The sequence below is a fragment of the Cucumis sativus genome, chromosome 3 (genome assembly GCF_000004075.3).
Source record: "Cucumis sativus cultivar 9930 chromosome 3, Cucumber_9930_V3, whole genome shotgun sequence".
NCBI classification, from domain to species: domain Eukaryota; kingdom Viridiplantae; phylum Streptophyta; class Magnoliopsida; order Cucurbitales; family Cucurbitaceae; genus Cucumis; species Cucumis sativus.
Genome location: NC_026657.2, coordinates 34,379,109 through 34,402,230, shown reverse-complemented (window position 1 = coordinate 34,402,230; position 23,122 = coordinate 34,379,109). Strand labels below are relative to the sequence as shown.

Here is a 23,122-nt window from a genome sequence, read left to right as displayed (position 1 = left end):
ACCTGAGATTAATTTTTTTGATTTTGGAATTTATTTTATTTAACTTTCTCTTTCTCTTTCTCTCTACAACTGATTTCTCTCTCCGCCTCTTCACTGAAATATCGTGCATGGATTTCATGTTTGTTGAGATTTTATTTTTCCCTTTTTGCCCTCTCTTTCTTTTTTATTTTCATTATTTCCCTTCCCATTTTCTTTTCCAAAATTACCAAAAACTAAGTCTTCTTTTTTTTTCTTTCCAAATAGTCTTATTTAAAATTTGATCAAATCCTCCTAAACAAAATTATTTTATATGACAATTAGTAAAACTAATTTTACCAATAATAAACATTAATATTAGCAAATTTGATTACTAGTGTTTATCCTTTCTAAAATCTAAAACTTGATTATTTTTTTATATTTGGAAAAAACGATTTATATTATTATTATCATAATGTAGATAAATGGACAAAATATATTCACTAATGCGGATCTAATATTAATAAATTATAGAAAACATTAATTTATTTTATTTTTAAATGGTGAAAAAATTATTTTACTTTTTTTTTAATAATTCTATTCTTTTTAAAACATTTTTATAAAATTGAGATAATTAATCGTATTGGTAGCACTAACAATTTAATGTGCTTTTTAATTTTCTTTTTATTTTGCTAATGGTATAATTTAAATGCACAAAATTTTTAAGGTATAATAATTAAGTGTATAATACTATTTATAAAAATTTTAAAACAAATCCAAATAAAGCGATCAATGTAGAGTCCATATAATAATATGATTTATTGTATATTGATAGAGTTCTACTAATCATATATGGTAGATTTCTATTGATAAATCTAAGTTTTATTATATCTTTAAATTATTTACTATTATATTTATCTAATACTTTGATGGATTGTTATCTCAGCTTGAAATTTAATTGAAAAGTAAAATATTGTTGAATTATAAATAGTTTAAGGAAGTTAATGAATCTCATTTAATTAGATCATGAGTCATCTGACCTTTTTTAGAATGTCTATTATATGACTTTTTTCTTTGTATTTGCACCATTACTTCATTATTACTTATCACTTGCGTTTTTGTAATCTTTTAATAACTTTTCGAGCTTCTTTCTTGCTCGTTTGGTACTTTTTCATCATTACTTTCTATCTTAGAGTGAGATGAGGGTGATACAAAGGTTAGCTTAGTTGATATGATATTTGAAAAAACAAATTAAAAATTTACCATATATGTATTTATTTTGTAAATACAATGACCAAAATGTTGCAAGATTTAACTCGTAATTCAGTTTCAATATTTATCAAATATTTTTCGAAATGAATTGGATAATCTTCATTAGATTTGTTTTTTTTATAAGTGGGGGAGAGGGAATCCAATCTCATATTTTTAAGCATTTGATTATATAAAATCTCATTTGCAAAATTCTTAAGAAGGAAAATAAAAGAAACAAAATGATTGTGGAGCCAAAAACATATTTAGAAATCGAAGGAAAATTAAAGGTAAAAAAGAAACTGACTAAAATTGATAATAATAATAATTATAATAAAGTGATGTGTAGAATTAATTGCTGGAGACTAAAATTGGGATGTTAGTAAAAGATAATAAACTAATTTGGGGAAATAAAGTGAATGCCACGTCGTTATGTATAATCAAATATGAAACTGAATTCAAACTGACTCATTTTTTCATTTTCCACATTTACACTCTTTAATTTTCATTTCTTTTAAATCCACATTTATTTATATCCATAAAAGTCGGAGTTTTCTTTTAGAGTTAAAATAAATAATAATACCTCCTCTATTTTATTTTATTTTATTTTCTATTTTGTTCTTCAAATTTTCTACTTTCAACAAATATTAAAGCCTTCCTAATTCATCTCCTCTTTTTCTTAGCTACATTCCTAATTTTTTTAAAGAAAAAAGAATCATCCGATTAAATTAGTCATACCATCAATTTATTTGTATTTAAAATGGATATGATGGCTTATCTTGACCTAAATGATTATGGAAACTTCGATCAATAATTCAAGTTGAGATTTAATGGTTTAGTTTCTATGTTCTTCAATTGGTTGAATTATAACACTAATAACAAGAATTGAGTTAGGCTTGTAATATAATGGCTGTAGTTGATAATTAAATAGTTTTGTTAATTATTTTTTATCATTAGGAAAACCATTATTAGTAAATTTAATATCATAATTTAGGTAAAAATTAAAAATTTTGGCCATTGTTTGAGAATGATTGAACAAATGTAGACAATTCAATTACTGAGGCAAAATAATAAATAACAAATGAATAAATAACGCAAATTCAAAAAATATTAAGATTTATAGTCATTGTACAATTCAACAACTGTATTTTCTAAAAATATGGCTATAATTTCTACCATAATTTATGGTAGAGTGAGCTTTGAGTTAAGAATTATGATTGTCGGTGAAGAGTACAAAAGATGTCATAGAAGTTGTAGATTCTTCAAATATTTTGCCAGCGTGGAATCTATTGGTTTTTGTCAAAATATTAGAAGTGTGACTTGTCGAACTAAAAAAATGGGAATGTGTTCCCAACCTATAAAAAGGAGCGTATGTCTCTAGTTTCTAGTTGCTTAAGTCAGAAACACTTAAAAACACTTTAAATTTAAGTGTGCTAGCTCTAGTTAAATTTTCTATATGTATTCTCTAGTTTGAGAAGTGGAAAAAGGGAGTTGTAGTATAAAAGTTTTGAGAGAGTGTTGATGTAATTGAGATCGAGAGAGAGAATTGGTTTATATGATTGCAACAATTTTTTACATAATAAATTCTGTTTGTTAGGTCGTATTTTCTTCTTGAGTTTGTTTCTAGTTTTATTGCTTACATTTTAGATTTTCAATTGTTTTCTACTTTTTCTTGCAACATTAGGAGGTTTTTTTTTCTCTCAAACACTTATATCTTCAATTGTTTAATCCATTAAACAGATATTTTATGGATAAAGAAGATGTGAGAAACATTTTACTAAAATAGTTTATCCTTTGTTGTAAAAAAAAATATAGCTAAATTTGTTAGTTTTAACCTTTGATTTAACTAGAACTTTAACTCTGAGTCATAGAAAAACCTATAAATATCTTGTATCACTTTGATATTTGAGGATGACAAAAATTGAACTGAAATAACACCTTGCTCTCAAGCATGTGGACGTAGGCATTTGCCAAACCACTCTAAAGCATCGTGTGTTCATCTTCTACCTCTCACTCTCTTTATCTTCTCTTCATCTCACCCTCTCCTAAAAGAAACCCATAAAAATACAGTAAAGAAAGAAAGAAGAAATCTTAGAGGAGTCTTCTTAATCTTGTGTAATCTAAATCCAAAGTGAAAGAAAAGGGAAAGCTAAAGATAGTAACCCACCATTACATGCAAACGATTAAATTTGCAATCTATTGATTACATGCAAATGATTAAATTTGCAATCTATTGATTCTAAAGGTTTTGTGCTATGTCCAGGGTTAAAAGCAAAGTGTTATGTCTAAAGTCCTTCCTTGATTGTTTTTATAAAATCCAAATCTTATCTAGCCCTTATTAGATTCAAGTTTAGTATATTAATTTAATTTAAGGAGTCAATCTAAACAAATAATATGAAGTTGAATCGATAAAAACAAAGCATGTATTGAGATTGTGCCGAGATATTAAAATGTACATGTTAGGATTGTTCTTCCTCCTTGGAGGATTCACATGTTTGAGTCCCTAAGGAGAGGGTCAAGTCATACCGAAAGAGACAAGTAACAAAAGTGTATCAGAGAGAACTGTCATAGTAGAAACTTCATTGAAGGTAAATAAAATCAAAACGGTAGTCAACTTGAAGATGAAGAAGTAACTAATTTAGAGAACAGCTTGCTCACAAGGAAAACAAAAACAATGATAATAAAAGAGGAATGACAAAGAAATTGTAGAATTAAGGTAAAAAAGAAAAAATTGCAAAAACAGTAAGCTAAGAACGAAAACAAAAATCAATCTAAGAAGACTCAACACCCAATCCTTATCTCGATCGAATTCAATTTTTTATTTTTCAAGAGAAACCAAACTATAACACTGTTTTTCAAGAGGATTAGATCGAGAAACATGCTTCTTTGAATTCAAGATACAAAGAAGAAAAATAGAAGTTCCATTGTTCTTTTAAAAAGAATTAATGATAGAACGGATAAGGAATGGAGAGCTTTGAGACCCTTCATGTGGATCTTATGAGGTGGAAATTGTTGCTGAAGATGGGGGTCATGCGATACTCTTAACTTGTCAATAATCAATATTGATGAAGCTCTTGAAATATTTCCGTAAAATCGAATCTGAAATTTGATTTCTGCTACCGTCGATTGCGTTTTAATCCCACAACAATTTGGATTCATTAAATTTTCTGCATGAGTACACAAAAATTAATAAGTTCTTGCCAATATAAACTTTTTCTACACAAGGCAAACACCCTACTAAATACACTAATATCAAAATCTTAATTTTAGAAGCTAAATAATTATAAAAAATGAGACTGAGTACTTGTTTGAAACTTCAAGAACCAAATAGATATTAAACATAAACTTCAATCTTTCTGATCAACTTCAATAAGATAGCTAAAGCATAGTAAATAGAATCTCACAAAGAAGCATAAAACCCCAACTACCTTTCGAACCTCCTATGTGATCTTTCACAATCTCTTTAAAAATTCTGCTATTTCCCTCAAACCAATACTTCAATCTCAAACAACTCCATAGACGCCGTGCCAACAAAAGGATCTTCTATGTTATACTTACTCATAAAAGCATAAGGTCAGTTTGGAATGACTTTGCAACTGCTTAAAAAAGGATCTTTAGGTGTTAAGAAGTCCCTTTCCAAATATGCCTTTATTAGATGTTTGTCGAAAGAGTACACTTGACAAGAAGTTTTACACTTTCCAAATATGCCTTAACTAGATATCTGTCAAAAGAAAGTACATTTGATAAGAATACAGCTCACCTCAAAACTCCATTTAACTCTACCCATGTGTTTTACTCTCCGTATTTGTAGCTTGCACCTCATAAAATAATAAAGCTCCCTGAAAATATATCAGTAATTAGAAAGACCTCGTCTCCAAATTCATATATAGCTTTTTCAGTGTCTTAGCTTAGATATTGTTTGCAATCTTAATGAATCTGAATTTCATAAACAGTGTTAAGTTTAGATGTCAACAACAAAAACAAGCTTGAAGAAGAATGGAAAGACAGTCGAGTTGGGCATGAGATAGTATCAATAGGAGAAAGTTTAGTCAAAAGTGGCAATTTTCTTCAAAGGTCATCCATCAAAAAGCTAAAGGAATAGTAGAAAAAGAAACAAAACTCAAAATTATCACAAAAGAGTAATTCCATTCCTTCAACATCAGGAAGCAAACTTCAGCATTCATCACAGTAGCAGTTCCTTTTACTTTACAAAAACTGCCTCAATTTTTCATTTTCAATTGGCTACAGTTCGATCCCATTTCAATTAAAGGCCAAGGGAACTGTTGTAAACATTAATTGTCTTATGGTAGATTCTTCTAAACAGTTTATCAAATATATTGAACCAACATAGGTTTCTTCTCCAAAATGGCAACCACCATAAGTAAATACATAGCAAAAATGTACCTATTAGGCCTATTACATTAAGAAGTAAAAGAAGATACGACAAGTGGCATTTGTGTTAGTGCTCATCAGCAAAAAATAAGTTTAAAAAATAGCAAACGTATTGTGAGAGACAATGAACTTTGATAGATGGCTGAAAATTTCAATCAAAGTCGATATACTTCCCTACAAAGAAATATTAATTTTACAAATCAGAGTACAAACAAGCAAGAACCACACTTTTGTATTCATAGGCTGAATTCCTTAATTTATGTGATCTTGTATGGACCCAATACCTGCCACTCAGTAAAATCCCAACAAGCAATAGAGAAATGGAGACAGTACTCCGTATTTATATATTGATATAGTTATAACAGAAGACAAGGTTCATATACTATCCTCTAACAAAGGAAATACCACACTACTAGACAATATCAACAAGAAGAAAATAACAAAGACAAAGTATAACTCTCCAGCTAATTCGAGAATGCTGGCCTTCTCCTCCAAAAGCTGCTGCTACTCTTTTCTCTATGATGATCCCTCAGCAATCCCAAAAACATTCCCTTATATATTCCCATACCTTCCAGTCGATCCCACATCAGAATATTCCTTCCATAAACCTAATAGGTTAAGTTGCCCCTGGTTATTACCTTTTCTGCCCCTACGTTTGTATGTGCGAATGGTAGGGGGTCTAAGACTGTCCTTATCGAAAGGAAACATCAAACAGAAAGTGAAACTAAACAATAAAACAACCCTAATCAAATATGGCTAACTCTCTCCATCTTTTAAATTAACACATTACATTATATAAGAAGAGAGGCTACAATACTTCTCTAAAATCAATTTCTTGCACAGAATGTCTGAGTGCACAAGGGGGCGTATCCCAGTATGGGTGACTATCATTTTGTTGCAACCCAACTTTCTTTCCTTGAAAGAGGTTCTCTTTCTCTAAGAGACATAAGTATCATTGGAAGAAATTGAAGGATATTTTCAAGATTGATTAATTTACCAGGAAAACTCATCAAAACTTAATAAAAATTCTTAAGCGTTCTAGTAGAAAGAAAATCAAGAAAAAAATGGATATAATGATTTGAAAGTCAATAATAACAAACAATTGATTTGGAGACATGCATTCATCTTGTTTTTATCCCATAATGAAGGAACACTAACCTCTTTTGTATTATGTCTGACGTGTTGGAGCTACTCAATGTATTGGTTTGTGAGGAGTTTGAGCATAGATACTCCACACATGGCACCAATGCGAACTTTATGGACTTAACCCCAACATGGCAGGGTCCTAGTCGAGTGGCTTTGAGGTACAAGCTTTAGGGTCGGGGAGCAAATATTCTACTTTGTAGCTAGTCAAATAGTATCTTGTTATTTTCCACGATTCACAAAGAGGGCTTCATACCTAATCTTTAGCTAAGAAATTGGTCTGCAGACGTCAACCATGGTCCCAAATGCTATGAGACCTCGTTCTTTTCCACTAGGTAGGTGGAGGCAGATAAATAACTAAACACCATCAGCTTCAGGTGGTAGTTTGCTCTTGTGAGTACCAAATATACAACAAACACAGAAGAAAATGACATTTTGTAAACTATGTCCTTTTGTAATTAGTCTAGGGACCCTCGTGATAAAATAGTTTTAGTTTCCTATAAAAGAAAAAAATACCCTTGATGGGGAAATGTGAGAGTTTCATTTTGGATGCGCCAATATCTAAAATTTGACCTTTAGGAACTATTTGTAGACAGGTTTAAACTAGGAACAAGACGTGCTTTTCAAACCCAAAAGAAAAACTGCTTTATATTGACGCCATGTTGGTGATTGTATCTTATTTCATGGCTTGGATGACTGAGGATGAGGTTACTTGGAGTAAATCAATTCCAGTGGCACCTAGGTTTTGAAACGATTTGAGTTGAAAGCATGGAAACACAATAAGATTTATTCAAGTGAAAAGGGGCTGGCAAGTTTAAGCAAAGGAGGTGGTGGGGTAGTCAAATTGATTATGAATGAAAACAAAAAGAAGGCATTAACTGAACACTTGACACCTGCTGGTTTTTAAAAGAACTAATAGCATTGTGTGCAAAATGTTGAAGGCAAAAGCTATTAAACAAACAGTTTTTTGTCGCTACTAGGACATGAACATGAAAATAACTAAACTAAAGAGGTAAATCTGGAAGGCTATAACGCCAGTGATGGAAAATGCAAAAAGCTATAAGTCTGTCTGATGTTATATATCAGATGGGGAAAAATGGAGATGCAAGCCTGTCTAGTGAGCACTGGTTTTGGGTTTGCATTGAGAGTTTTCTATAGTTTTAGAGATTTCGTAGACTCCATGCCAATCAAATATGTTTGTTTTAAATAGTTGACCGTTTAATTTCCTAAAATTAGAATACATGGGTTTCTTTAAAATATTGTAACCTAACAGCAAGATATCTTCTTAGAAACACAAACAAGTGATCTTTCAAAGAGAAGACTCACCATGCCACGTAATCCTATAATGTAGATATATACCACCATGCTTTTTCGTATTCAACATTCATTGTTGAGAAGGATCTGCCACAAAATAATGATGATGATGATAACAAAAAATAAACAGAAAAATAATATATAAAAATGTGTAAAAGATAGGGTAGAAGGCAGCAAATGTAGTTTAAATAAAAAAGAAAAAAAGGAAACATAATACAGTATTTCCAAAGAGAAGAATAGTACAGCAAGAGTAAAATTGAAAGGGGCTTTGGCAACTAATGTCACCTGATGCTGCCTTATTTGGCACTTTAATCCATTTGCTCCTTCCTATGCATATTCCCACTAAAAGTTGAATTGTCAAAGTCTGTTGGCCAAGCAAGTATGTGATACATGATTGTAACACACCTGCAGCAATTGAAAGGGTACATCAGTACACGGATAAACAAAATAAAATTCTCAGCAAAAAATTACAGAAAGGTTGCAAATATTCTTAAAAGAAACAAGCTTAGGCAAGCCAAACCTTAGTTGTATCAACTTGGAAGGATATACTAGTCATTCCCACCAAGAACTAGATTTTTCCTTGTGCTCAGAATCAAATTCAGTGGTATTTCAGTTTGTTGTTGACTTAATTTCCTTGATTGGGCTTTAAGGAGTTCAGTTTTTTAATGGCAACTACAAAATCCCTGCAAGATTTTTGCGACTTCCCATCTAAATACCCAGACACTAATCCTCTATCATTCAAGTCCTTGAGAACTATTTCACCCCTAGAAACATAATGCTTTGTACTAATAGCAGAAACTAGAACTCTGTAGGTCGTCATGTTTGGCAAGAGACCTTTCTGTTTTATCTCTTCGTAAAAGTCAAGTGCAGTTATAACATCACCATTAGCGCAACACGCAGAAATGAGAACATTGTAAGCGACTATATCAAGCTTCACACGATAATGCTCCATAAGGATCTTCAAATTATGTGCCTCTTTAAAATTGTCTTTTTTACAGAAGACGTGCATCAAAGTTGTAAACGTGCTGGTAGTAGGAATTTTCTTCATCCTAAGCATCCTTTGAAGAATCCACATTGCCTCTTCAATTTTCCCACAAAGTGCAAGCCCTCGAACCATAGCACATTCTGCGGCATCGTCCAAACTTATGCCAAGTGCCACCATCTGATCTTTTAATTTAAATGCCCCCTGTATGTCCCCCACTCGACACATTCGTTTCATCATTGTGCAATATTGTTTAGATGTAGGGATAAAACCCTTTTTGAGCATTTCATGCATAAAAACGAAATAATTTTGGGAAACCATCCTTCTAACAAGCACATCAGTAACGGCTTTTTGTGTGTCTTTATCGAGAGAAACCCTAAAGACTTCCATGTTATGAGTCAAATCAATGACTTTATCCAGGTCATTGATTTCACAACACTTCCTAATGAGCATATTAAATGTCAAGTCATCAATAGTAGAACTTTCAGCAATAAACATTTTCAACATCTTAATTCCAAGTTCCAACATACCATGGTTGCAAAGTCCAAGAATAAGAGAATGGTATGTTAATCTGTTAGGAAAAAAGCCCGATCTCCTCATAAGGTTATACAACTTAAAGCAACTCATTATATCCTGTCCTCTGGAGTAACCATGTAGCAATATATTAAATGTAGTCAAGTTAGGTATTACATTTTTGTTTCTCGTTTTTGAAATGAGAGAACTGGCACTAAACACTTTTCCCATCCTTGAATATCCATCTGTAATTGAATTAAGAGCAATCAAATCTAAGGAGAGGCCTTTTTCCTCCATTTCCTTAAAAAGATATAATGCAGCCTTTGACTGGCCAGCCTTGAAAAGGCCATCAATGAAACAAGTGTACACAATTGAATTCAATGTTAGAATTTCTTTTTGCATGAGTCTTCCCAAGAATATGAAGGCACAGACCAATCTCCCTTCTCTAATTAATCCAGACAGAATACAAGTGTATGTATAACTATCCGGTAGAATATTATTCTGAATCATCTCCTCAAATAGGCGAACTGCTTCCAATAAATTTCCTGACTTACTTATCTCAACAATCAATGTGTTGTACGATATAGTATCAACAGCCAACGGAATGCAGTGGAGCTTTTTCAATAGTTTTCTTGCTTCCCAAAAATTCTGTCCCTTGCATAACACTTTCAATAGACTGCCATAGGTGAAAGGACTAGGGTGATGACCACAACTAATCATTCTATCAAACACTGAAAATGCCCCTGACCCATCTCCTACATTTGCATATCCGTTTATGATACAATCAAATGTAACAGAGTTAGGAACAAGACCAATCCTACTAATGTGATGCAAGAATTCCTCTGCTTCTACTAGTTTTCCATTTTCACAAAGAGAAGCGACTAACGAATTACATGTGAAATTGTCTGCATTTTGCCCATTCAAATTCATAGCAGCATAGAACTTCATCGCTTCATAAACATTTCCAACCTTACAAGAGTTATATATTAATGTAGAGAAAATAACATTGTTTGGAACAAATCCTTCTCTATATATTTTCGACATAACCTCCTTTGCCTTGTTAATATTCCCAACCTTGCAGAATCCATTTATAAGCACTGAAAAAGTTATGATATCAGGATGAACACCATCCTTGCACATCTCAATCAGTAATTGAAAGGCTTCATCAAGCAACCCATTTCTGCATAGCCCATCAATCATCACAGTATGTGAGATACAATTAAGAGATGTTCTATTGATACAATATCTCTCCAGAATATTTCTAGCTACGTCAAATTTGGCACTCTTGTATAGACCATTTAAAAGAGTTCCAATAGTAACCTCATTAGGCCTCACGTCATTTGCTTCCATCACATCCAAAACTCTCAATGCTTCTTCAAAATTGCCATTAATGCAGTATCCATTAATTAGAATATTGTAAGTTATGAGGTTTGGTGAAAGATTAAGCTCTATCATCTCATTGAAAACCCGAGTAGCAACCCCTATCTTTCCCTCCTTTACAAAGCCATTAATCAAGGTGTTGTAAGAAACTTCATTAGGAGTTATCATCTTATTCCTCATTTTCTTCAAAACTAAATACCCCTGTGCGCTTCTACTGTTTCTGCACAAACTATCAATAAACATATTGTATGTACAGACGTCTGCTTGAATTCCCTTGCACTCCATATGATGAATCAGCACAAGTGCAAATTTAAATCTTCCCTTCTTACAGCACCAACTAAGCAACGTATTATAACTAACTATAGTAGGAACATAGCCATTCCTCTCCATCATTGTTAAGATGTTAACAGCTTTCTTAAGCTTCCCTTGCACACATAAAACACTTATCAGTATATTAAAACTGGAAACGTTTGGACAAACTCTACTGGTAAGCATTTGCTTAAAAAAAGACCAAACCAAGTGAGCTCTACAGTTCTTAACCATGGAAGCCATGATCATGTTACAAGTATAAACAGATGGCTTAAACCCACGAATGAGCATGGAAGAAAAAGTATTTACAGCGTGTCCAACCATTCCTTGCCGCAAATAAACTCTAATTAAAAGGTCAAAAACTGCAGGGTTTGAGCTGCAAAGAGGGTATGTATCCATAAGAACACCAAAAAGAAAGTTGGACCCAGAATTTTTCTGAGCTAAATGCTTCAGAATTGATTTGGCATAACCGTACAGTCTAGCTTTAACAAGTACATGAGTAGTAATACCGAGTATATGAGTGAGGTGGTTGGGTTCCAAACCAGGCTGTTTGATGACCCACTTGAGGAATTTCAGCGCTAAAACTCCATGAATTGGTCTTAGTGAAGCGAACTTATAGTTCATGTGATTCAGTGACTCCCAGCGACCAATAGTGAGGATTGTGTAAATACTGTTCTCCATGTGGGGAATCTGTGTAGAGAGAAAAATAAAAAGAAAATTTACAAGGCAGCATTTGAGAGCGATGGGATTAAATAGGGTTTCCCAAGCCACGAATTTTTCTGCAGAAATGATGATTCCTTCAATTTGAATATCAACTAGAAAAGTTTATATTACCTCTGTGAAATTCCCTAGACGTGGAGGTGATTTTCAATATTATGAATTTAGTATTTCTCATGGTGATTTGTTGAACAAGATGTTGATTACATGTTCACATTCCAATCCAATTTACAAGCGTTCAAATACGTGTCTTTTGGCGATTAAATTGTGAGGGTTTGAGAAAAATCGGGAGGGTTTTTCGAGGGAAGGAAATACGTGTAAAGGGGAATAATTATTTTTATTATTAGAGTAATTTTAATTTTACGTTGTTATTTAACCACGTATAAATTCTGTCACATTCACTTTGTTTCGAGTCTACCACATTTTGATATATTAGTGAGTACATCAAGATTCTCTTTTGAATATTTACTTATTTTCTTTAGAGTCGTTGAATGAATTAAGGTTATTTATAATATTCTTTTCCCTAACATGCATTTGTAGTTTTGTAGTACAACATAACTCTCTTTATGTGTCAGCACAATTGCAGCGCTCAAGGTTGTAACGTGTCAAATCGAGCACTGACTCAATTATTTAATTTTTAAAAATTTGTTATATATCCACCAACTCGAAGTGTCGAGATCGTTTCTCCATGTTACTTCTCAATTAATTTTACTTGAACTTAGGCTTGTTCATTGTCCGCACAACTCCAAGCAAAAGGAAAGTACCGAATTTATATAAATAGTTATATATAGATTTTGTCAATGATGATATCACATGAAGACTTTATCAATCGATCATTTGTAAAGTTAAGATTGTGCAACTAATGAAGGGATAGGTATAACACCTATCGTCATTTATATTTTCATTATTCTAAAAGAGAGAGAAGAATTGACATATCGTCTCAAGTAATAGTAATTTTCATATATTTGGATATCCTACATATATTGGCCTCATAATGACACCATTTTATAAAGTTATGCACCACTCAAATAACATTATGCTTTAGAAACATACCTATGTGTAATCCGTATGACAAAAGTTAAATATTATTGTTACGCAACTATTAGTAAATGTGTTAGCTCAAGATCTATAATCAAGTTTTTATTTTTCGAGTTTAATAATATGAGGTCGAAGATATTTGAATCTCTAACCCCATAGTTAATTGTATTTAGTTTGTACCAACTGAAAGCTATATATTTATAATCAAAATTTATCATATTTAGAAAGGTAAGATTAATATCTGTTATATTGACCTTTTGAATTATATATGTTAAATAAAAGAGAACAGAAAAAACCAATTAATTAATTAGATACTGTAATCGATTATTAGTGGACTAATTTTAGTAGGATTATGAAAATCACAGTAACTATTTGTTCAAACACATTCATTCATATCATCGATCAAATCATGAAGGAAGGTGAAGCCCATCCCTTGCCTATTATGATGTCGCAGACTCCTCTTTCAAATGCTCTTTTTTTTCTTTTTTCACTTTGGAAGAGATCTATTGAATTGAACAATTTGTAGAACATATATATATAAGTTTATAATGGCACTATGAATTTGAATCCCATTTTCTGATGTTTTTGCTTTATTATTTTCTTCTTCCACTAACAAAAAGAAAGAGGCTTTTGTCCATTATCCCCCCATGCTGTGCTTTTGCATCCAACCCAACTTGAATTTGAAAATCCATGTGTGTGTGTGCCTCTTTTTTTTTTCTCTCCTTAAATTAGAGAGCATATTTATTCTTCAATACCATTTTCTAATTTATTTGGTTTTTTCAAAAATAAATATTATTGAGTAATCAAACCATTTTGATACTTTTTAGATTTATAGAGATATAGAGAAATCTTCTAATACTATTTACGAACTATAATAAAATCATTAATTTTTTTAATTACTTTTTATAAATAAAATAAATTAATAAAGTGGTTGCCATTTTTGTTAAAACAGGGTTAGAATTCTTTTTAAATATTTTAAAAGGTTTTTTAAAAGATTAAGGAAATTTCAGAAGTTAACGAATATTTAAGATAATTTATAAGTTTAAAGAAAGCTTATGTCTTGAGTTGATCAATTTTTTAAAAAATATGAACAAAATAAATATTGAAAACCAAAATTTCTATATTCTTTAGTCTTTTTCTTTAATATATTATAAGCAATTTGAGGTGGTAAAATATTTGAAAAAATCACTTCACACTCTTTAATATATCAATTTGTTTATGTCCATGAACATATATATATATATGGATGTCATCAATATTTCATCACTGACCCTCTAAAACCCCTATATTCTCATAAAATTTACTAAAGTTTAGTCCATTCGAATGACATTACAAACTTCATAAAGTCAAAATCCATAAATGCAATTTAGCGATGTCATTGTTCTAATTTTCAACTAAACATCTTTAAATAAAAGTATAATAGATCAAAACATGCTAACCTTTTTATGATCGAGTTAAACTCATTTCAACAATTATAGCCATAAATTAAATATTGATAGAAGTGGATGATAAAATAATTGTGGGGGAAAAATTAAAAATTATATTTAATGTGGGAAAATTATTATTTAATATTATTTGTCAAATTCAAAGTTCCACTTCCAAAATTAGTTGGTGCCAAGTTGCAATGAAACCCTAATTTTTTAAAAATAAAATTTGGTACTGCCAGTCTAATACTATTCATTAATAAATAATATATGTGCCTTTTAATTTAATATATATATATATATTAGTTTCTTATACAAAAAAAATAAAAAAAAGTTAATATAAAATTTTCTATCCCAACTCAACACAAACCATATAACTTAGTTAAAGTCACATGGTACAAAGATAATTTTTATATCTTTCTGACGAATAATTTCATATTGTGAAAAAAAAAGATACACGACGGCATATTTTGTTTAAAATAATTTATATTTACAAGTTAGAAGGAGTGATTTTATACAGTTGAAACATATAATATAGTTTCTATACTTGAAATTGTACTAAAAAAATCAACTTTTCTCTATAGGGAAAATATGTGACTATTATATGTCAAAATCGATAATTATCCACCATAATGCAATATCAAATTGTTTGAAACTTAAGGTATAATTAACATTATGGTCGTCCCATGATTATATAGCATAAGAAATGGCACTTTTGAAGCTAATCAATGTTCAATAATGCATTTTGGAAGTCCCATGTGATGAAATATAATATGTTGAAATTGTACTAGTCATAGTTCATAAAGCTAATTATTCTTTTGGTTCCCCCAACAAGATATATGGTAGAGAAATGCTTGATTAGCATATTAAGTACTACTACTTACTTCCAAAAGGGGAACAAAACACTTCCTTTTTATACCTATTATGTATATATATTTCAAATAATCACTTTCCAAACTCTCTTGAATTGAAACCATTGATATTATTAGTTGAATAAATTCCAATTTTCATTTATCAATAAATTCATTGCATCATTGACAACCATAATTGTACTAACTAAGAATTATCGGACATATTGTGAAAACTAAGATTATATGAAAATCACTTTTAGAAGTATTTAATCAAACATATCAAAGTAATTTTGAATGGATGTATGTATGAATTATTTAAATTACTTTGAGAGCATATCCTACTCCAATAATTAGTCGTATATTGCTCGATTAATTTAGTCTAAAAGAAAAAAATAAAGTGCCAACACAAACATTTGCAAGTGATTTTTTTAAAAAAAATGGAAAGAGAAAATGGATGGTAAAAGAGCTTTTCAAATAGCTTTTTTCAACTAGCTAGTTGCTAATACAAAACAATAATATATATTTATTATAAGATTTGGAATTTATATAATATTTCAAATGCATTTGGAATATGACTTCTTTATCTATATATATATATATTTGATGACCTAGCCATATCCATATGTGCCTTCCCCAAATATAACCTAAAGTGGATGATTAAATATTTTTTCAAAGGGGTTATTAAATTAAAAAACACTATGCACCATTATGGTTATTGAAATTTCCTTGATATAAAATTTTAAAGAGAATCTTTCTGTGCCACGTAGGGAGCAAGGAGGGCAATCTGAACCGTACATCTTAAGTACTTTAATATTTTGACTTCTTCAGATCCGACACTAAGGTATGGAACCTTAATATCAACTTGCCACGTGTAGCATTATCAATTGCTTTCCCTTTTGATCCAACGGCCGAGATCCAATATTAGTCCAAAGTCAACCGTGTCCAAAATATTAATAAAACTAAACGTCCATCTTTATACAATCTATATAGCTTAGATACGTTGGATAATTTTGTTCCTTTATTTAAAAAAACTTAGATGTGTCTATTTGATAACGATTTTGTTTTTAGTTTTTTATTTAAAAATTTTGATATTGTTCTCTCTCAACTTTGTTAGTATAGTTTTCGTTCCAAAAATTTATCGAACAAAGAAGCGAATATGCCAAAACGACATTTATAAATTTAATTTTTAAATTAAAATATTTAACATTTGATCAAACATTTGAAATCATCTATAGATTTCAACTGTTTTAAAGAAAGGTTTTTTTTTCTATTTTTTCAAAATTTACTTGAATTTTAAAATTATTAGTTAAAAGTAAATAACAAATCATAAAAACTTATAGCCGAAAATAATGTTTGAAAACTTTAATTATATCTCGTTTTAGTACAATTTTGTTCGTAGTTTTCGTCTTTGAAAATTAAGCTTATCAAACAACAACTATAATTTTTCTTTCTTTTAAAAAAAAGAGTATATTAACAAATTGAATCGTAACATGAGTAGTGCATTTTGATTATATTGAATAGTATATCTTAGAAATTAATATACTTAATTGGAGAAACTTATGTTCATCATATTAAATAAACTTTCAAGATATTAATTTGAATTTTAGACCCTTTTAAGTTAATTCTTCTAAACTTTCTAATCTCTTGAAATTGATGATCTAATGCAAGAAAAAATAATTAAGTTTAGGATTTGATATAAAAATCAATTTTATATCTAAGAAATCAATTAATTTAGAATTTAAAAATAAGAAAGTGAAATGATTTAAAGTATAGCATAGCATGTTATAAACACAATTGTGTTATAAATTATATAATATTATAAAATAATAACTACTCAAAAAATTCCAACATAAGAATGTTTACAAGTAAGTTAATAATATAATTACACAAATTTAAAACAACTATTTAAATATACATTTTTAAATATAATAAAATTAGTCAAAATATCTACTAGTTATAGCAAAATTGATAATAGAATTTAATCAATGACTTCTTAGGGATACAATCTAAAATTTTGCTATTTACAATAATTCCATTCGTTTAATTCATAATAAATATCTAAAATCATGAAATATAACTTTTATTGAATCTCCTGTTTACAAAAACTAAAAACCAACCACAAATGATAAGCAATATGTATTAAGTTTATTTTTATAATTTCTTACCACTATTTGCATATTTATTAGGTAGAAGGGCTAAACTCTTAGTTAATTTTTTTTTTTAAATTAAAACTACAAATTTTTATTCAATATTTTGACTTAATTTTAGAAAATATTGGCAAAAGGTAGTTGAGAAATAAAAGAAATTAGAGGTATTCTTATTTTTCTAAAAACAAGATTAAATGAAACGAAGTTCATGAACTTAATTTTATCATAAAAGTCAAGGCTAAATTATAAAAGAAAATGACTCAAACTTTCATGTTTATGTCAAAAGTACCCCTAAATATTTAAATGTTTAAAAATATCCTAAAGTATATGAAAAATATTCAATAAAATTCTTATAATTAGTTTTAGATAGAAACTGCTAAAATTTTGTTTAAAAAATACATATGAACTTGAATAATTTCATAAATACCCTAAAACTCATACAGAAGATAAATAAAATATTTTCATTTATCCAAATTTTACCATAAACACCTTTGCCCTCGAAATCAAAATAAAAAATTTAAGTTAAAACTAAATTTTAATTTTTCATCAATATATAGATATTTCTATCAATATTTTCACATTTTCTTGAGTTCGATATCGATAGAATGAGTGAATAGATATTTTTATTACATTGTAAAAAAATTTACGAATCACAAAAAATATACATAAAAATGACACTAATTAAATATAATATAAATAATAAACATGTTTACTTATTTAAAAAATAATAAAATATTAATTAATTAATTTAAAATTGGTTGTTTTTATAATTTTCGAGAAATATCAATTAAAATTAAATTTTCTATAAAATTAAAACTTCGATATCAAATATTTCAAACTTTGGTTAAAATATAAAATTTTATAAAATCTCACGAAATTTTAAAATTAATCCTTAAATCATACTAAAACAACAACTAGTTAAATAAAAAGCAAAAACCTCAAACTCATAAATGTATCGTATCATTAATGTGTGTTAATAGTATACTAATTACAATAACATCATTAAGATTTGTTATATCCTGATCTATTATTATATGTTAATAGTCAAATAAATTTAAAAAACTATGTTTTTAACTTTAATTTTAGTTATAGATAAAATTGGTGTAGAATTTGGATCAATACAGTATGTCTTAACCATTTTTTGAACGTAAGAGTATTTTAAAGATTTTTCAATAGTTTTGAAGTATTTTTGAAACGTAATATAAAAACAAAAGTTGAAAAGTTGAAAGGCATTTTTTAAACTTTTGAAAGTTTATAATTAATTTTTATACAAATATGAGAGTGGAAGGTTTTTTTTTTTTTTTTTAATTTTAATTTAGCCTAAAATTTAATAATACATAAATTAATTTAAAACATGTGCAGGAAACGTGGAATGGGGTAGTCCTTACTCCTTAGAATGGAGGGGTAGATTGGTCATTTCTTATATTCTCCGTACGATAAATACGCAAGAAGTCATTCAATTAAACCTTTAGAAAGCCAAAGCCACCTGAAGAAATCCATCGATTGGAAAAAACCAAAAAGAAACAGAGTCGTGTCCCCCTCGCCGGAAATCGAATCTCCGGCCGCCACTGTTTCCTCTTTCTGATCGAATCGCTCTTCTTATTCTGGCAATCCATCGCCGGAAATACCAAGCGATCATCATCGAAAATTAGCTGAGAACCAAAAATTAGAAGGCATGGTGGGATTTTTCGCGATTCCGCTGGAAATTTCAGCTAGGTTACTGTGGACTACCAGCTTCTTCCGCCATAAGCGATCTTGATCTTATTTTTTCGTTTACCTAATTTCTTTTTCCTTCTCGAGATTACTGTTCTTGTTTTAGGTTAGTACTAAATCTTCGCCTTGCATAAATTTGAAATTCCTTACAAATAACCTCTGAGGCGCTGGGATTGAAGAAAGGAGTAGGAGATTTTAATGGAATCTGGTCGGTTCTTGTTTAATCCGCCACCTTACGGCGGGAACATGCTTTACCTTGGCGGAGCCGGCGGCGATCCTTGTCTGCGAGGTCAATTTCTCTTCCAATTCTCTCTTTTTAATTTCCCAATTACAGCAAATTAAATTCTGATTTATAGTTATGAATTTTCTTCAAAATGATTTTAATCATTTTCCAAATTTATTTTTAAATTAAAATGGCTTGTAGAGCTTTAAGATAATAATAGAAAATCATTTGGACATATTCTCAAAGCTCTGTTTTATTTTTTGTTTTTATAAGTTAAAGTGAATACAAATTGTTGTTATTTAATAATAAATCATATAAAGAAAATACAAAAGTTTTTAAAAACTTGTTTTTAAAAACTTGTTTTTGTTTTTATAACATTTAAATAAACTTGAACTATTTTTTTATAAAAGAAAAAACTTACTTTTCAAAAACCCAAGAATGAAAAGTAATAGTTATCCAACAAAATTATTGCAACTTTTATTTGTGTTTTTGGTTATTGCGAATAAATATTTCATTTGTGGAACTAAATGAAATTATTAAAAGCAATTTAAAATATGGGAGGGAACTATAAACTATAAAGTTAGAAATTCAACAATTTAATACATTTTTTTTTTTTACTTTAGGAACTCATTGGCCACTAATATTAGAAATTGGACACTTTAAAAAGTTCAAACATTTATAACTCAAAAGTAAGTTCAATAATTAAAAAACAAACTATCCACTTTAAAACAATTTACATTCAATTGATTTAGGAATATACACCCTAGCTAAAGAAATTAGACGTTTGAAATTACGATCGGCTTGTTTTAGAACTCAAAAATAAGATAAAATAAATCCATACATCAACATGAATTTGTCAATGTACTGAGCAATTGAAACAATGTTTATTTTCATTTTGGTAACCTTTCAAAATTATTTAACATTAACAAAAAAAATGGATAAAATTACTATTTTATCCTTTGGATTGTATTGAGATTTAATTTGATTCTCAAGATGCAATTCTCTTATCTCAAATTTTAATATACATCAATCAATAATTCATCCAAAATTGAAAGAGTTCAAAACAAAATTCATGTTTTTTTTTTTTTTTTTTTTTTGTGTTAGTAAGGATGAATTTTGCAAGAGAGAGAGAGAGAGTTGACCTAAGGTATTCAGAATCATATGAATTGTTTTTCAATATATAAAAGAGAAATTTATAATTTAAAACCCCATTATAATGTTTATATTTTATAATTAAGTAGTGGTCTAGATTAATTTAAAATTGTTAATAGTGGTTAGTTAATAAACGTTACATTGCCTGAGTTTTAGAATAATCCAAATAAATCTGTGTTTTCATCTTATTCAATAGTCACACGTCATTTGAAAGTGGGTTTTTCTTTTCTTTAGTTCTTCAACAAATGCCTTTTCATTTAGTGCTCTAGTGCTTTTTTCTCTTTTTCATGTATCTTTCCTAGTTTAATGAATATACATGTTAATGGAAACTTTTTTGTTATAATAATAATAATAATAATATTTAAAATTTTATTTTCATTTCTACCATTTAAGGGGTGTTTATGAATTCTTCCTTTTACGTTTAAATTTGTCTTTGTTATTTAGTTTTTACTGACTTTTTCAAGAATCGAACCTCATTTTGTATTACTAGTAATAGTAGTTTTTTAAAAAGGATGTTTTTGTTTTTAAAATTTCTGTAAGAATTCAACTATTCAGTGTAAAAGATTGGAAGAAAATAATATTAACTTTTAAAAGATCAAAAACTAAAAATGGAATATTCACTTAGAAACCTAAATAATTGGTACTTAAGGAAAGTAATTCAATAAAAAAACAAGAAGATGCTGCTGGTTTAGATTAGTTAATAAAGTAGGATTTTTTTTTAGCTTAGATGACGGTAATTGACATTATATTTTTCTTAAGAGGTCAAAGATTTTCAATCCCCCAGCTCCATAATTATTTTTACCAATTTTGTTGCATTAGGAGGAAGAACAATGATGAGCATGACCATGAATGAAAGTCCAAAAGGGAGGCCATTTTTTAGATCCCCCGATGATCTTTACGATGATGAATATTATGATGAGTTTTACCCTGAGAAGAAGCGACGTCTCACCCACGACCAGGTTCGTTATATTTGCCTTTACAACGCCACATTACCTGCTGCTATCTCTCTCTCTATCTGTGTGGAACAAAATTGAAGTTGTGGAAAAATGCTGAAGGTTCAAATGCTGGAGAAGAACTTTGAGGAAGAGAACAAACTGGAGCCAGAGAGGAAATCCCAACTGGCCAAGAAGCTAGGGCTGCAACCGAGGCAGGTGGCTGTGTGGTTCCAGAATCGTCGTGCTCGGTGGAAGACAAAGCAACTTGAAAGGGACTACGATGTTCTTAAAGCTTCTTATGATTTGCTTGTGTCCAACTATGACTCAATAGTCAAAGAGAATGCAGTTCTTAAATCCGAGGTAAGTTCTAATACATACTCATAGATCATAACAAAAGAGTTAATATTTAACCAAATCCCACTTGCTAAACCCAATGCATATCAAATTGATTCAAACATTGTTTTTATTTCTAAACTTGGACATTGATATTGTCGATTTTGAACATAATTACTTTGGTTTTAGACTTGTCGAGTTTCATCATATGCAAAATAATCTATAATACTTTCAGGTGGCCTCGTTAACTGAGAAATGTCTAGCTAAAGAGCTAGGTGGAGGAGAAGCAACAATTCCATCTATAACATCAACATCAGAGCTTCTTCTGGCAGACATCACTAATATCTCCGTCCCACACTCCGGCAGAAAGGCTGAAGATCGTCTTAGTTCAGGGAGTGATAGCAGTGCAGTGATCGACGATAATTGTCCACAGCTCATCGACAGTGGTGATTCGTACTTCCCCAACATCGAGTATCCGCAATGTTCAAATCTGCCTAACGGGTTGCATATGGAAGACGACGATACAAACGACAATTGCAACTATTTGTTCTCGGATATGTTTGCAGCAACAAACCAACAGAATCAAGAGGGGAGGCCTCCAGCTTTGTGGGCGTGGCCTTAGGAGGGTGGTTGTTATTCAACTTGTAACACCCTGTTGCTTATACAAAATGTTATTAAAGTTTTTTACTTGTTTGTATTCAATAAAGTTTAGATATTATGGTGTCATTATTTGAAGTATATTGTAATGTACTTGACAGTTTGAAGCCTGTGTTCACAGTTAACCACTACAGAAGTGGAAAGAAGTTCGTTCACTCCAATATACCTAAAGCCTTATATCACTCAGCTTAAAGCTTTTTACCTTTTCCGTTCTTGGCTGTGCTAAAATGAAGGCCAAAATCTTTGAATGAATATTTCTAACTGTGAACTCCTAAAAGAACATTATAAGGACACTGTCATGTCATGCTATGCTTGGTTTTTCTTTTTTCTATAAAAAGAAAAAAGATTGTTAAATCCATCCCTAAGATATGGTTATGGCTTCTTTGAAAGTTGTAAATTGCAAATGAATGAAGGGATATTTTTTGGACTGAAGGCTTGGCTCTTTCTTTTTGGTCTAAAATTAGCATTTTCGAGGGGTTTCTCGTAGTTTTCGGCGGAATCTGATTTCCAAGTGTTGGGTTAACATCATCCATTCTGACTCCATACTTAGTTCTTTTTAGAGTGTCATTTTAGAATAAATTGATTATTGGATGATTGAGACTGACATTATGAGCTATAAATTTATCCTTACGTCTTCAAATTTGGCAGCTCATTCCCGGTCTTGGGCATTTGATTTTCTATTAAAGTATGTTTTCA

General features: G+C 29.9%; 2 protein-coding genes across 10 annotated transcripts; one reads left to right on the top strand and one right to left on the bottom strand.

Moving 5' to 3' along the window:
• Positions 1-3,895: 3,895 nt before the first annotated feature.
• LOC101217118 (pentatricopeptide repeat-containing protein At5g55840) lies at positions 3,896-12,227 on the bottom strand. Of its 9 annotated transcripts, none has more exons than XM_031882480.1 (7): positions 12,071-12,227; positions 8,573-11,926; positions 8,296-8,457; positions 8,065-8,139; positions 6,754-7,128; positions 4,964-5,042; positions 3,896-4,370 (listed from the first exon to the last, which is right to left on the bottom strand). In XM_031882480.1, exon 2 carries the CDS (start codon positions 11,915-11,917, stop codon positions 8,678-8,680), a length of 3,240 nt encoding a protein of 1,079 aa, XP_031738340.1. In that variant the 5' UTR covers positions 11,918-11,926; positions 12,071-12,227; the 3' UTR covers positions 3,896-4,370; positions 4,964-5,042; positions 6,754-7,128; positions 8,065-8,139; positions 8,296-8,457; positions 8,573-8,677. The 9 variants fall into 9 exon arrangements, with proteins under 9 accessions (XP_031738340.1, XP_031738343.1, XP_031738342.1 ...); XM_031882483.1 differs by having other exon boundaries at positions 6,754-7,109; XM_031882482.1 differs by having other exon boundaries at positions 6,754-7,069.
• Positions 12,228-18,882: 6,655 nt separating this feature from the next.
• On the top strand, positions 18,883-22,612 carry LOC101212142 (homeobox-leucine zipper protein HAT5). Its single transcript, XM_004141035.3, has 4 exons — positions 18,883-19,415; positions 21,321-21,460; positions 21,557-21,796; positions 22,005-22,612. Exons 1-4 carry the CDS (start codon positions 19,325-19,327, stop codon positions 22,389-22,391), a joined length of 858 nt encoding a protein of 285 aa, XP_004141083.1. The 5' UTR covers positions 18,883-19,324; the 3' UTR covers positions 22,392-22,612.
• Positions 22,613-23,122: the final 510 nt, after the last annotated feature.